The 15,780-nt window shown below is 37.7% G+C and overlaps 1 protein-coding gene across 6 annotated transcripts in view; it reads right to left on the reverse strand.

The window, feature by feature from the left end:
* Nucleotides 1-15,780, reverse strand: part of PCDH15 (protocadherin related 15) — a 1,703,323-nt gene that overhangs the window by 154,247 nt on the left and 1,533,296 nt on the right. For all 6 annotated transcript variants that reach the window (XM_078434112.2, XM_078434113.2, XM_078434110.2 and 3 more), the window contains 2 exons: nt 10,554-10,694; nt 8,514-8,626 (listed from right to left, as the gene is read on the reverse strand). In XM_078434112.2, coding sequence (XP_078290238.2) covers nt 8,514-8,626; nt 10,554-10,694 — 254 coding nt within the window. The remainder of the gene's footprint in view (nt 1-8,513; nt 8,627-10,553; nt 10,695-15,780) is intronic.

Here is a 15,780-nt window from a genome sequence, read left to right on the forward strand (position 1 = left end):
CGTTGCCAAGTATACAGAATTCTTTTTCCCAATAAGAATGATCCCTGTCAAGATACCTGCTAATAATTGATAGGAGGGCATTATTGGTCACCTGCCTTAAATGAGGAGTTTAGCTCAGTTTCAGACAAAGGGCAAGAGGACGTGCCACCCCAAAATATGCCACTTTGTCCTATGGATTCTTTTGAGCTGTAGGCACTCAAATGATAGCAAATACGAGGAGATGCTTTTCTCTGAGCTACACTTATCTGCCTAAAGACAGATCCTCCAACAGGAGCTCAAATGTCATGGATCCCCTCCCCAGGAGTTTCACTGACCAGGGAAATGGAGTTGCCACAGGAGAGCACATGTGAAGATGGACACACCAGCAATCGATTCTTTCAGGGCCCACCCCTCTTTCCTAAACATCAGTTACTCTTCCCTGAGAGGCCTTTACCCCCCTCCCCGTCCCCTGTTAAGATGGTATTTGATCCTGAAGTTTAAAGCCACCTGTTTGTGTTACTTATCTTTCCTGGGTGTCTCTCATGTGTACATGAAGTATGCATGTTAATAGACTTCTCCTTGTTTTTCTTTTGTTAACCTGTCTATTGTTACAGGAATCTCAGTCAAGAACTAGGAAGGGGAGAGGGAAAATTAATTTTCTTCCCCAACACAGTCATACTACTTGAAAGAGGAAGCGGATGCTAAAACTGATGACGGCTCAGAGAGAAATGCATAGAACAAAATTAAAGGAACAAATATAATAACAATAATCTCCCCACAGGGAATACCTTCCCAATATCCACAATTACGTGAAGATTGAAAGGGTGAGTTCCTCACAACTTTGTGGCAAGGATATCAGAAAAAGCAATTATTAAATTATCAGGCTGACTATGTGATCCCTATGGGCAGTTTTGCCCATTACTGCCGTGCCCTCAAAAACAGAATTTTCATTAAGATTAACCTATTTCTCTCTGCTTCCAATGAGAATCAATCTGTGGAGAATGGTTTAAATTAAGAAACGATATTGCATAGGATATAGAGACAATCACTTGAATAATAATAACTCAAAACTAATGACTATTTATGTAAGGTAGGGGCTAGTATTTGCATTTAATGCATTGCAAAAAAAAAATGAAGCCATCTGGAGATACTTTGGACAAGAGAGAGGAGTTTTTTTTTTTTATAATTTTTTTTTAACGTTTATTTATTTTTGACACAGAGAGAGACAGAGCATGAACGGGGGAGGGTCAGAGAGAGGGAGACACAGAATCAGAAACAGGCTCTAGGCTCCGAGCTGTTAGCACAGAGCCCGACGCGGGGCTCGAACTCACAAACCGCGAGATCATGACCTGAGCCGAAGTTGACCGCTTAACCGACTGAGCCACCCAGGCGCCCCCCTCCCCTTTTTTTTTTTTTATAATTTTAGAGAGAGGAGTTTTAACAACAAAGGGTTAAGAGGTGCCACTGACTCTTTAAGAAATTTGTTTTGGGGCACCTGGGTGGCTCAGTTGGTTGAGCGTCAGACTTTGGCTCAGGTCATGATCTCACAGTTTGTGGGTTCAAGCCCCGTCTCGGGCTCTGTGCTGACAGCTCAGGGCCTGGAGCCTACTTTGGATTCCGTGTGTCCTTCTCTCTCTGCTCCTTCCCTACTCACACTCTGTCTCTCTCTCAAAAATAAATAAAGATTTAAAAAAAATTGTTTCAAGGAAAGAGGAATTTGTTTCAAGGAAAGGGAAAAGAAAGAATAAAAAATGATAAGTTGAGGTACGAACTCTAAGAGACCGAAATTTCTGGCTTCTGGCGTCTCCTTGTTTGTCAAAAAGATGAACTGGAAGAACCACATAAAACAGAAATGACCCATGAAATGGAAATCTGTTACAATGTTGAAATTTTTGGCTGTGTGTTTGCCCCTAATAATATGAATGCGTGTTTATAATTTTGGAAATAAATGTTATACAGCCTGAAGAGGTCCATGCTTTTTAAAATTTTGAGAAGAATTCAGTGTTTTCTGGAAAATATAAGTGTTTATTCAATGACAAAGAGAAGAAGCAAATGATGTTTTGATTCTCCATTTCACCTAATTAAGTTACCCAAGGAAACATGGAAAAGGCCATGGAGTGAACAAAGTAAGTCTGTTTCAAGTACTATAATCATATAGGGACCAAACAGAAATAAGTGCATATTCAATGACAAAGAGAAGAAGCAAATGATGTTTTGATTCTCCACTTCACCTAATTAAGTTACCCAAGGAGACATGGAAAAGGCCATGGAGTGAACAAAGTAAGTCTGTTTCAAGTACTATAATCGTATAGGGACCAAACAGAAATAAGTGCATAGTTGGCTTAAGAACTGCTGTAGGGGCGCCTGGGTGGCTCAGTCGGTTAAGCGTCCGACTTCAGCTCAGGTCATGATCTTGCGGTTTGTGGGTTCGAGCCCCGCGTCGGGCTCTGTGCTGACAGCTCAGAGCCTGGAGCCTCCTTCGGATTCTATGTCCCTCTCCCTCTCTCTCTGCCCCTCTCCCACTCACACTCTGTCTCTCTCTCCTTCAAAAATAAATAAACATTAAAAAATTAAAAAAAAAAAAAAAGAACTGCTGTAAATCTGGCCATTATAAAAGCACACACATATCTGTGTGGGGCAAATTGCTTTCTCATTATGAGATGTCTCCTACCCTTAAAAATTACTTGAAGGCAGCCCATTAGGGAATAACTTCAGTTCACAGGATTTGAGGAAAAAACAAAATTAAATCTTTTCTCAGCACATATAAAACATCCCAATATTATATACACTGTACACAAGAAAAGAATGTGAGAATTTTCTCTTCTAGTTTCGACAGGCTAAATTATTTCCCTTAATACGGGGTGGTCTTTGTAGAATCTTTGAAAAACTTTACAAACTTCATTATTTCGTTTTCAGAGAATCATTAGCAGAAAGTGAGGAAGTTTTTAAATAGGAATCGGGAACAGAGACACAAGAGAAAGGGGGGTGGGCTGACATTTAGTTATATTGCTACTTGTACGTTGGTTAGCTAACCTGCTAATTATCTGCTATCAGAAACTTAGCAGGCAGTCCAGGAAGCTTTTCCTTTGGTAAATACCAAAGTATTTACTATGATGTTTGTTGTTTGTTGGTTCCTACTTGTACAATTTTAGAAGAGGTAACAATAGGTCTATTTTTGCACTCCTGCAAGGAGGCAATTACCAGTAACTGGATATTTAAATGTTTTGAATGCCATAAAAAGAATAATGGATTTTGTGTCTCTGTCGATGTAGAACTGCTACATTGGGAAATGTTTCAGCAAATAGTAAATGCCTCCTCTCAAATCTCTTTGATAGTCTCTACAAAGGGAGTTTACAGTTCGTGACTCTCACTTACACTCTGCCATAATGCTTTCTTTTTCCTTGTGATCAGGACTATTACAGTTCTCAGGAACAGGGAGAGAGTAATTAACTGTAGTCAGACAACCAAACTTTACTTTGAAGTCCAGAAAGGTTTGGTTTGGAATATGTGCTATTAACATTGGATGTGCTGAAATCACTAGAAATAATTTAAAACATTCCAAAATGTCCATCTGAGATTTTCTTTGAATTCAAACAAAAAATAGTATGCATTCTTTTGTGCTTTAAGAAAAACGTGATCTATTTTACCAATACACATGGAGGAATAAAAATGTCTCTGTACCATTCCATGATGGGTTCACGTTCCCAATCTTACATGTTTTAAATGCAAAACAAGTCATATCAAGATGATATAGCAATAAAAATCTGTAACTTGTCTAAAATTACACATTCAATGTGCTAATTCTCCACCAACACTATATTCCTTTTTCCCTCAGTAAGAGAGGTGGGACTGAGGTACGTGTGTCCAGCAAGGGACAGAAGTTGTCTGCCCTTTCTGAGCTAGCTGTGGACATTTGCCTGGATTTCTGAGATAGAACATGAGCTGAGGTGAAATTTGCAAGCCCTACCTTGCTTGGTTCAAGAAATATCTGGATGTGGACTTCGGCCCCCTTTCCCTTTCCAGGGACAGAAATGGCAATGACTGGAGTAATTCTGAAACGGTGTTAGGGATGGAAGATCCTAAATTGGCCCAGGTCCCTGATGACTGGGCGGAAGAACTGCATGAAGAGTGATCGCCAACCTGAAACACTCACTTTAGATGGTCATGTGAGCCTACACACATTTTTGTTGTTGTTGTTGTTTAAGTTGTTGTAATTTAAGGGTTTCTTTTCACAGCCCTCTAACCTACCCCAACTAATCTTATTATCCAAGATTTAATGACTGAGTGTTACAAAAACAAGATAACTGGATTAGGGGAGAGGGTCAGTTTAAGAATCGAGTTCAAGGGGCACCTGGGTGGCTCAATCAGTTAAGCTTCTGACTTCAGCTCAGGTCATGATCTCAGGGTTCGTGGGTTCGAGCCCCACATCGGGCTCTGTGCTGACAGCTCAGAGCCTGGAGCCTGCTTCGGATTCTGTGTCTCCCTCTCCCTCTGCCTCTCTCCTACTCACTGTCTCTCTCTCTCTCTCTCTCTTAAAAGTAAACATTAAAATAATTTAACAAAAAGAATGGAGTTCAATATTCTAAAATGAATGAATATTTTATCTTTAGAACCTTTCTTCACACCTAGACATCTGTTGAAACTAGTTATTCCCAAACAATTCAAGAGCCAATACGGGACTGAAGACATGCAGGACATGTAAACACGGCAAGTATCTCAGCTGGCAAAGCTACTCATCTCTGATCACCGCTTTCCCTTTGCAACCCGTGCTCATGCTTTCCCCACACCCCACCAGGGACACAAATCTTGCTTATCCTTTTATGTCCCCCCAAATTGGATCACATGAAAAAGTTTTTCCACCAGGACCAATTCTGTAATGGAAGTAGGATTTTACCTCTATCTTTGTAGGGTTTTCTGGCTGGGTCTAAGTATGAAACACACGTAAGTCACTTTAGTAGGAGCGAACATACACATTTATATAAGTTTTAAGTGACAGGAGAGCCCTCATGAGGCAATGAAGATCCAGAGAAATGGCAACGCCAACATACTTTTGTATTAGGATGAACAGGGAGAGGTCATTGCGGAAAATTAAACTCTAGAAGGAGCCCGGAGGGTGATGTGAATTATTCTAACAAGTCCTGTCTGTATCAGCTCTCTTGGCTTTGACTCCTCATTAAAGAACATTTTTCCTGGTGGTACACGGAGGGCATCCTTCACATCAGAGTTTATAGGTCCTGTGTTTAGGAAGTAAAAGGGAGATTAGAATGTCCTTCCTGCAGCTGGTACTTTTTAAGTGATTTTAGTTCAAAATAATCTTTATGCCAAAGTGAAATACTCTTCCACCATTCAATTCCAACACAAGGGATCATACCGATAGTAAAGGTCTAATAACATTGTTTAGCATCTCTGGGAGTTATGTGCATCTGGCCAAGGCTATAAATGATTTTGAAAAAAAGTCATATGTAATATATGTAAACATATGTCATTCCTAGTTCAGTATTCCTCTTCCTATCTGTGACTCAAAGGCCTAGGCTCCTTTCTTGTTATATTTCAAAGTTGTCAACACATGGCTCCCAAGCGTCTCTGGGTGTTTTCTCCATTTCACTGTCCATATGGGGAAAAGGTTAAGTAAGGCCAGGAAACAGTGCAGACCATACTTTTCCACATTTTATTTGCCAGAACTCAGTCCTACAGCTCAATTTAGCAAGCTAGGCTGGGAAGTGGAGTCTAGCTGTGTGCCCAGGAGGAAGAAGGAAAGACTGGGAGGGATCCAGACTCACTATATACTTGCAATCAAGAGCACAGAGAGAGAACTGATGAAGATCAGCCCTAGGTCTTTTTTTTTTTTTTTAATAGTTCATTCTACATTTTAACTCATATGCAAAGTTACTTAAACATTTAAATTCAATTATTGGTCTTATTCAAAACGTAGTGTCTTCTGCCAATGGTTGATACAACTTTTTTCTTATCCAAGGTTTCTAAGTGTCCGATAAAAAAAAGAAAACAATCCCATTCAGTGCCCTAGTCCTACTGAATCCATTATGGCAATTACATCGATTCTTAGGACTTTCTTCATAAACTGTAGGATACAACAAGATTACCAAACCTCCCTTTTGTGTCAGAGGAACTCACGAATTGGGACAGTCAAGGGCACTATTTGCAAATGTTAGAAATGTTCTTCAGAAAGGGCAAAAATTCTTCCCTGTAAGCTCATGTCACTCCTCTTAGTTTTAGCACCAAGTAATTGGTGGGTTTTTTCTTCTCTAAGTTAACAACTTTATTAATAGAATCTATTTGCAGTTAGTAGTTGTATGCCAACAAGGTAAGGAATGGTAAATTATTCACTGAACAAAACATTTTTATTCTTAAAAAGTGGCATGAATAAGGGTACTTAAAAAAAGAAAGCTAAATGAACAATGCCCTGATGAGACCTACGACCTTGACATTCATGCCCCAATGTTTGGCTAACAGAGTTAACAAGCAATGTGCTCCCGAAGTCTGGAGGCATACTGCTATTAAGAGGAATGAGCAGCAGAGGAAAACCCAGAGAAGGGGGATCCATTTACAGAGCCTATTCGAAAGGACAGCATTAGGCATCATCACTCCGGCCTTCTTTGGGGTTCCAAGGATGGACTAGATGGGAGGAGAACTTTGGGAGAACACAGGTTGGGATTTTGCTCGGCTGAAACTCTGAAGGATTTTTGGACCCATCCCAAATAGTAAGTACATTTTTTATGAATGTTGAATCTAGGTAAGTTGGGGAGAAACGCAAGTGAGTTCACATTCATTTGGGTTCTTGACGTGACCACAATAAACACGTTCAAGGAAGGGCTCTAGAAGCAGAAAACCACATGCACCTTGGCAAAGAACTGGAGTTCACAGGTTACCATGACAACAAAAGAAAAGGGGAATTGGTAAGGATGGACATAAGGAAGAAAATGGTGTTTCAAACAGACTGACCAAGAATGCTTAACAGTTTAAATACAGTTTTTTTAAAAAATAGTTTTAATGGTTATTTATTTTTGAGAGAGTGCGTGCGTGTGTGCATAATTGGGGGAGGGGCAGAGAGAGAGGGAGACACGGCATCCGAAGCAGGCTCCAGGCTATGAGCTGACAACACAGAGCCCGACATGGGGCTCAAACCCACAAACTGTGAGGTCATGACCTGAGCTGAAGTCAGATGCTTAACCGACTGAGCCACCTAGGAGCCCCAAGTTTTAAATATATTTTCCATCTCAGTGATTTACATATATGTTATGTAGAGTTTTCTGGTAAAATTATATACTTTAATTTATTGCTTGAATATTGCAAAGGCAACTTTTTATAAAGCAAAACACTACTTGGCCAGCATGGTAAATGTTCCCAGACGTGTCATCTGCCTTCCAGTATCTCAGACCTTGCTCTAACTCACAATTCTCACGTAGTTCTTAGAAATTATGAAAGTAATAAATCAAAGCAATAATAATACAAATTTTAGAATCTGATAAAGTATTCTATTATATGAAGTCTTCCTTCTTCTTGAGTCCTAATTAGCATCATTATGTAATGTTGACTTTGTCTCTAAATAGAGCAAACTACTAAACTGTATCATGAAAGAAAGTTGTACTCTATTGTCAGGAAAGCATTATAAATCTTACAGTAATGTGCAAACATAAAATCTAGTAAATTTAGTTTTATTATTTTTTTCAATTCTTCACTTCCTAAGAATATCTATGTATCTATCTATCTATCTATCTATCTTTCTATCTATCTTAATCTATCTATCTAGCCATCCATCCACACATACTGTGGACTCTCCTCCTAAAAAGCCTTAACCCTCAATGGCATAGTATTTGAAGGTAAGCCCTTTAGAAACAAGAGGATGGGGCCCTAATCTTGGGATTAGCACCCTTACGAATACCAGAGATTAGCTTGCTTTCTCTCACTTTCCTCTATGTGAGCCAGGAAGAGAGCTCTCACCAGAGTTTGACCATCAGCCTCTAGAACAGTGAGAAATAAATTTGTTTGAGCCCTTCTTTCTGTGGCATTTTATTATGGCATCCTGACTTAAGACAGTATATATGCTAATTCTATATTATAATATGCAATATGTATTATACACATAAACACACACATACATTCTCTCCCTCTCTCTTTCACTGGTTATGTGAGAAATATCATTTCAGACAGATGTCAAATTATGTCTCTGGCAATAACATGAAACTAAATGCCTACTTCTCGCCATGGAGATCATTAAATAGTTGCAGTTTAAACCCCAAAATATAATGTATTTTTCAAGGACTGTGTTAATTATTTTTAAAGCATCCATTATTCATCAAAGCATTACGAAAGCTGATATTTTTATAGACTAAACTGTCATGTCAACTAAATATCAACTTTTAAAATAAGGGTAATATTATGTTAATTTAGAAAAACTTAAACTAGAATGGGAAGGACCATTCATTGATCAATTCTTATCGCAGCAGTTTTGAGAGGCCATAACGAAGCAAAACAAAAAAACTTTACATATCACAAAAACTGATGGAAATCAATACCTATATTCCTCTTGTGTGAAACGTGGGATTTCTCCAGGATGTAAGACCAGAATCTTCACCGTGGCACTGCTGGACATCACAGGCTCACCATCATCAAAAGCGACGACCACCAACTTAAAAAGTAATAAAAATTCATGTTAAAGATTATTAACGAGAAGAAAAGAAGGCATCATTTTAATCTTTGGACTGCCTGGCCCCAGAGGAGGCGCAGTGATCATGTCCTCACTGCCAGGTCACAACCACTGTACTAGGATATGTTACATATATTCTCACTTAATCTTTACACCAGTCCCACCATGTAGATGTTTTATGTTCATTTCTTAGACAAGAAAACTCAAAGAAGCGGAGTTACTAACTCTATGATAAAACACTACCAGTAAAAACAGGTAGACAATGCGACATCTCTCCAATGATTAAACTGATTTCTCTTACACAACCCCACTGCTGCCTACAGTAAAACATGTGCCATTATAAGCACCAACACTTATTTAAAAAGTGTTAAATTCAGTCACATCGATAGCAAAAAGCTAATTAGCTTGCTTATAAAAAGAAATTCATTTTTCCAGGGAATTAATTGTCTGCAAGATTATAGGGCAGAAATACTTCACTCTGGAGGATAAAACTGGAAATCTTTCCAGTTTAATACCCTTAGATATACACTCTCTTAAAAATATAGACAACCAAGTCCCCACTGCATAGTAGAAACAGTTCCAATGATGCAAAATGCAGAAAAGCTTTCATTTCAAGATGGAACAACTATATAATATTTATTACTATAATTTATAATTGATTTTTTGATAACATATATTATGTCAAGAATAATTCTTCTATTTAAGAAATGTTAAATATTTTCAAAACTATGTGTTTGTCCAGAATGTGTATAATTTTGGAAGCTACAGCTACTAATCTAAACCAGTTCAACCTAGACCATGAAGCCATAACTAAGGATCATCCTGCAGCCCATGATTTAGCCTTGGGTTAATATTTTACAAATGGAACAATTTCTCCCAACAGTGGTAGGATTATGTGAGGCATGGTACCCATGACACCCACAAGGTCAACCGATGAGGGCATTTCCTCATTGCAGGGTCAGAGGCTTTATTAACAATGAAAAAAGTATTCTAAGTAATTACAGAAAAGGGAAATGCTCATTTAATAAAATAGATTATTTATGGTAATAGTGAAGGGTAGCACTATTTCAAATTTTCTGGAAGTATAACTTATCATGGGTACGTAAACTTGACCCAACAATTCTGCGTCTCGGTACTTAAGGGAAAGAAATTGGGTCAGCAGCAAAAGTTATTGCACAAAGAGGTTCACAACAGCAAATTTTATCATGACAAAAAATTAGAAACAGCCTAATTATCCAACAACAAAGTATTAGACAAAATAATAATAGTGGATTCATACAATAGAACATCATATAACCATTAAAATAATACCACTACCAGTATTTATTGGCATGGGCAATATATTATGAAGTTAAAAAAGCAGTATGAATAATAGGATCATGTTATTTTATTTATTTATTTATTCATTTTGTTAAGTTTATTTACTTATTTTGAGAGAGAGGGTGTGTGCATGTGTGAGCAAGGTGGGGGAGTGGCCGAGAGAGGGAGAGAGAGAGAATCCCAAGCAGGCTCTGAGCTGTCAGCCCAGAGCCCAATGCAATTCTTGATCCCATGAACTATGAGATCGTGACCTGAGCAGAAACCAAAAGTCAGATGCTTAACAGACTGAGGTTAAGCCACCCAGGTGTCCTTTATTTGATCATATTATTTGAAAACACGTTATGTGTGCACTTGCATTTGCATGGAGTGTCATCATAAGGATAGATATTAAAATGGTAAATTCTAGTTATCTCCAAGATGTGAAATATCAAGTGTTCTTTTTTCTTTTGCTTATCTGATTCTCTAAATATCTATGTGGTTAAAAAATATATTATTTTGTAATTTAAATTATTTTGTACAGCCATCTGTTAAACTGAACTCTCAGAAGTTAAATATCATACAGACCATGTAAGGGAAACACTGCACTGACCTTAAAAATTGTCGTAGGTTCTTCATTAAGATTGACTCGAGTTATTACTCTTCCAGAATCTTCTTCTACGTCAAAAATACTAGCAGGATAAGGAAACTGGACATCATCTACTCTGTACCTCACACGACTTGCAGGTAATCCCTAGAATGAAATTATATATTATGAATTTACTCTTCACAAAATGAAAACAAAGAGTATCGATGATGCAAAACTGATCTATAAAATGCATGGCCTTTTAGAAGCAAAAGATCATATTAAACCATCACACTTCCACGTGTGAAATGCCACAGCCTCTCCACCTGTTACTGAAAACGATTTATGTGAAAGAATAAACTACTGGCTGCCTTGAGCGTCTTCTCTTCCACTTTCCTTTAATTGTAGGAATCTCACCCGACCGAAACACCATGTGTGCTTAACAGTTTAACTTCTAAGACAATTCTAAATTATGTTCTTTCATTGTGCTTTTCTGAACTCTGACACTCAGAGCATGATGAAATGCCGAAGATCTGGAAGACTTGTAAAGTGGAAGGATAGGTACGGACGGGGAGGAGACAGAAAGTACCATCTGCTCTGTGCTGTTTAACACCTAGGTTTTGTCATAGATAAATTAATCCTCGTAACTAACAATCCTTTAGGATATCATTACTAATGACGGTGATAGTAATAATAGTAAAATAATGATGCCTAACCTTTGTTGAATGGTTACTATGTGCAAGAAGCATAGTAAAGATGACACATATATATTCTACCACCCATTTTTTTAAATTTTCAGTTAATGAACTTGAGGCTTATGGGGAGTTAAAGGATGCTGACTTGTCCCAGTTATAGACCAAGATAAGTCGGGATAGTTAAATAATTTTTAGAAAAATAAATTAAGATTTGATAAAACTTTTAGACTGTAATAAAAATAGTCAAGATTGTTGGACATCCTCACTTACATTAGGGTTTAGGTAGGTCTTTTTTTGAATTATAGTAAGTGACACTGGTGTGTCAGTATAATCTTTTCAGTGCTTAAGCCAGCCCTTGAGGTGAAGTAAACAATTTGAACACAGAGCTGGCATGTGGTAGATTTGACCTCAAACCCAAACAGATGCTATGTGAACCACTAAATTCCTAGGATGAAAACATTCCCAAGCTTCAGTCACGGGCATGTCTATTTTTAGACTCTACAATCTCTTCCAGTCCTTTATTTTTTTTTTAATTTTTTTTTCTTAATGTTTTTTATTTATTTTTGAGACAGAGAGAGACAGAGCATGAGCGGGGAAGGGACAGAGAGAGAGGGAGACACAGAATCCGAAACAGGCTCCAGGCTCTGAGCCGTCAGCACAGAGCCCGATGCGGGGCTTGAACTCACAGAGTGTGAGATCATGACCTGAGCCGAAGTCGGACGCTCAACCGACTGAGCCACCCAGGCGCCCCTCTTCCAGTCCTTTAAACAACTTCTATTTGTTCATAACTCCCAAAGTTAAATTCTGGCTACGCTCATTCTTTAAACTCCCAAGTAATATATATAATAGTCAACTTAGATGTTCTATTTTTAACTCAACATATCCCAAACCAGCATATTGATTTCCTCTCCCAGACATATACGTAATCCACTCTAGGTCAATGGCCCCACCCTTTTACCAAGTTGGTCTCTCTGAAAGCCTAGGGAAGGCATTGACCCTTCTCATTCTTTCAGACTCCACAACTGAACTGTCCTCAAGTCCTGCCAATAGCTCAATGAAAGCATGCTTAATATAGGTCATTTTCGTCTTCTCTATCAATTTGTTTCCGGCAGTGGACCCTTAATTGACCTTCTCCTTCTATTCTATTTGAATTATCTTAAAATATATAAATATAAACCATCTCTGAGATATAAAAATGTAAACTATAAACCGAGAGTTTTTCCCCTACTAAGGTCAGGAACAAAACAAGGATGTCCACTCTCACCACTTTTATTCAACATAGTACTAGATATCCTAGCTATGGCAATCAGACAAGAAAAAGAAATAAGAGTTATCCAAATTGGTAAGGAAGAAGTAAAACTTCCATTATTTGCAGACAACATGATACTATATATGGAATCCTAAAGAGTCTAGCAAAAACAAACAAAACAAAAAACAACAACAACAACAAAAAGAAACTACTAGAACTGATAAATTAATTCAGTAAGATCTCAGGATACAAAATCAATATTCAGAAATCCATTGCATTTTTATATATTAATAATGAAGTAGCATAAAAAGAGATTAAGAAAACAATCCTATTTACAATTGCACCAAAAGTCATAAAATACCTAGGAATAAACTTAACCGAAGAAGTGAAAGACCTTATTTCAAAATCTATAAAATACCAATGAAAGAAACTGAAGAAAACACAAATAAATGGAAAGGTATTCTATGCTCGAGGATTGGGAAAATAAAACATTGTTAAAAGGTCCATACTACCCAACAATCAAAAAATTCCATGCAATCTCTATGTAAATACCACCAATATTTTCACAGAACTAGAACAAACAATCATAAAATTTGTATAGAACCAGAAAAGACCCCAAAGAGCCAAAATTATCTTGAAAAAGAAAAACAGAACTGGAGGTAGTACAATCCCAGCTTTCAAAATATACTACATAAAGTAATTAAAACATGACTGTACTGCCACAAAAACAGACAAACAGATGAATGGAACCAAACAGAACCTGAAATAAACCCACAATTATATGATCAGTTAAACTTAAACAAAGGAGGCAAGAGTATGCAATGGGAAAAGACAGTGTTTTCAACAAATTATATTGGGAAAACTAGAAACAACATGAAAGCGAATGAAACCAGACTTCTTTCTTATGCCATTCATAAAAATACATTCAAAATATATTAAAGACTTAAATGTGAAACCTGAAACCATAAAAATCCTAGACGAGAACACAGGTAGTTAATTTCTCTGACATTCATTACAGCAACATTTTTCCAACTATGTCTCCTCAGGCAAGGGAAACAAAAGCAAAAATGAACTATGGGGACTATATCAAAATAAAAATCTCTGCACAGCAAAGCAAACAATCAACAAAATTCAAAGATAACCTAATGAATGGGAGAAGACATCTGCAAATACATAACTGATAAAGGGTTAGTATCCAAAATATATAAAGAAGTTAAACACCTTAAGGCCAAAAAACCAAATAATCCAGCTAAAAATATGCAGAAGACATGAAAAAACACTTGCCAAAGACACACAGATGGACAAAAGACACATGAAAATATGTTCAACATCACTCATCAGCACAGAAGTGCAAATAAAAACTACAATGAGGTATCACCTCTCACATGTCAGAATAAAACAAAAAACACAAGAAACAAAAAGTGTTGGTGAGAATATGGAGAAAAAGGGACCCTCGTGTACTGTTGGTGGGAATGGAACTGGTAGAGCCCCTCAAGAAGACAGTATGGAGGTTCCTCAAATAATTGAAAAGAGAATTACAGGGGTGCCTGGGTGGCTCCATCGATTAAGTGTCCAAGTCTTGGTTTAGGCTCAAGTCACCATCTCAGAGTTCGAGGGACAGAGCTCCACATTGGGCTCTGGGCACACAGCTCAGAGCCTGCTTAGGATTCTCTCTTTCTCTGTCCTTCTCTGCACCCCCCTCTCAAAATAAATAAATAAACATTAAAAAAATTAAAAGTAAAATTACCCTATGATCCAGTAATTCCACTACTGGAATTACCAAAGAATACAAAAACACTAATTCAAAAAGATATACACACCCCTATGTTTACTGAAGCATTATTTACAATAGCTAAGATATGGATGCAGTTCAAGTGCCCATCAATTGGAAGAATATACGTATGCTTTATATTTATATTTATATTTATATTTGTATTATATTTATATTTGTGTTTGTATTTATATACATGCTACATATGTATCCTGGAATAGTGTTCATCCATAGCAGAGGATGAGATCTCGCCGTCTGTGACAACATGGCTGAACCTAAGTGAAATAAGTCAGAATAAGAAAAACACCATATGATTCACTGACATGTGGAATCTCAAAAACAAAACAGATGAATAAACAAACAAAAAGCAGAATCAGACCCATAAACACAGAGAATAAATAGATGGTTGCCAGAGGGGAGGTAGGAAAAATGGGTGAAGGGGACAGGGAGGTACAAGCTTCTATTATAGAATAAATAAGTCACAGGGATGAATGGCACAGCACAGGGAATACGGCCAATGGTACTGTGATAGTGATGTGCGGTGACAAAGAGTAAGTACACTTGTAAGCACAGATAATGTCTTGAGTTGTTTATTTTTATTTATTTATTTATTTAAAATTTTTTTTTAATGTTTATTTATTTTTGAGACACAGAAAGACAGAGCATGAATGGGGGGAGGGTCAGAGACAGAGGGAGACACAGAATCCAAAGCAGGCTCCAGGCTCTGAGCTGTCAGCACAGAGCCCGACACGGGGCTCGAACTCACGGACCGTGAGATCATGACCTGAGCCGAAACTGGACGCTTAACTGACTGAGCCACCCAGGTGCCCCTGTCTTGAGTTGTTTAACTACTACGCTGTACATCTGAAACTAATAGGACATTGTGTGTCAAATATACTCAAATTAAAAAAAAAATGATAATGACAGGAGTTGTCAGCTGTTCATTTGTGCACTTTACTACATTATCAGAGAATGTTCATTTCATGCATTCTCATGTTTATGCTTACAAGAAATTCAGGAGTTGGCATGAGTAGTAACCATATTTTACAAAAAGAAAATCAAGTCTTTAAGAGTTATCTAGTTTCCAGAATTTCCTCAGATAGTACATTGCAGTGTTATTACTCAGATGAAACACAGCTCATACTAAAACATAGGTCCTTACACATTAACCCAACTTAACATTCATCTATGCTATCCGACAGGAACACTTTGACATGAAAATGCATAGCGATACAATTGAGCAAAGTTACTTGGGAAAAATGCTCTAGAATTAGAAGCCCTTGTAAATCCTGCCTTAGGGCTCCGCCCAGGGAAGTTCCGGAACACATATCCCGTGAGGAATGAATGAAGAAAGAGCAAGATGACAGCACAAACTGTTTCAGCAATGACATTTCAGGGTTTCTGTTAGATTCGGCACCCATTCTGTCCGTAGTATAACCAAAATTCTGAGGGCAATCACAGGATTAGTGACCAAGAAACTTTAAGTATGTTCATTATACACCACACACGCTCTTGACGAAAGCCGGCACATTCATGGTC

Source organism: Panthera onca, chromosome D2 (genome assembly GCF_046562875.1).
Source record: "Panthera onca isolate mPanOnc1 chromosome D2, mPanOnc1 haplotype 2, whole genome shotgun sequence".
Taxonomy (NCBI): Eukaryota; Metazoa; Chordata; class Mammalia; order Carnivora; family Felidae; genus Panthera; species Panthera onca.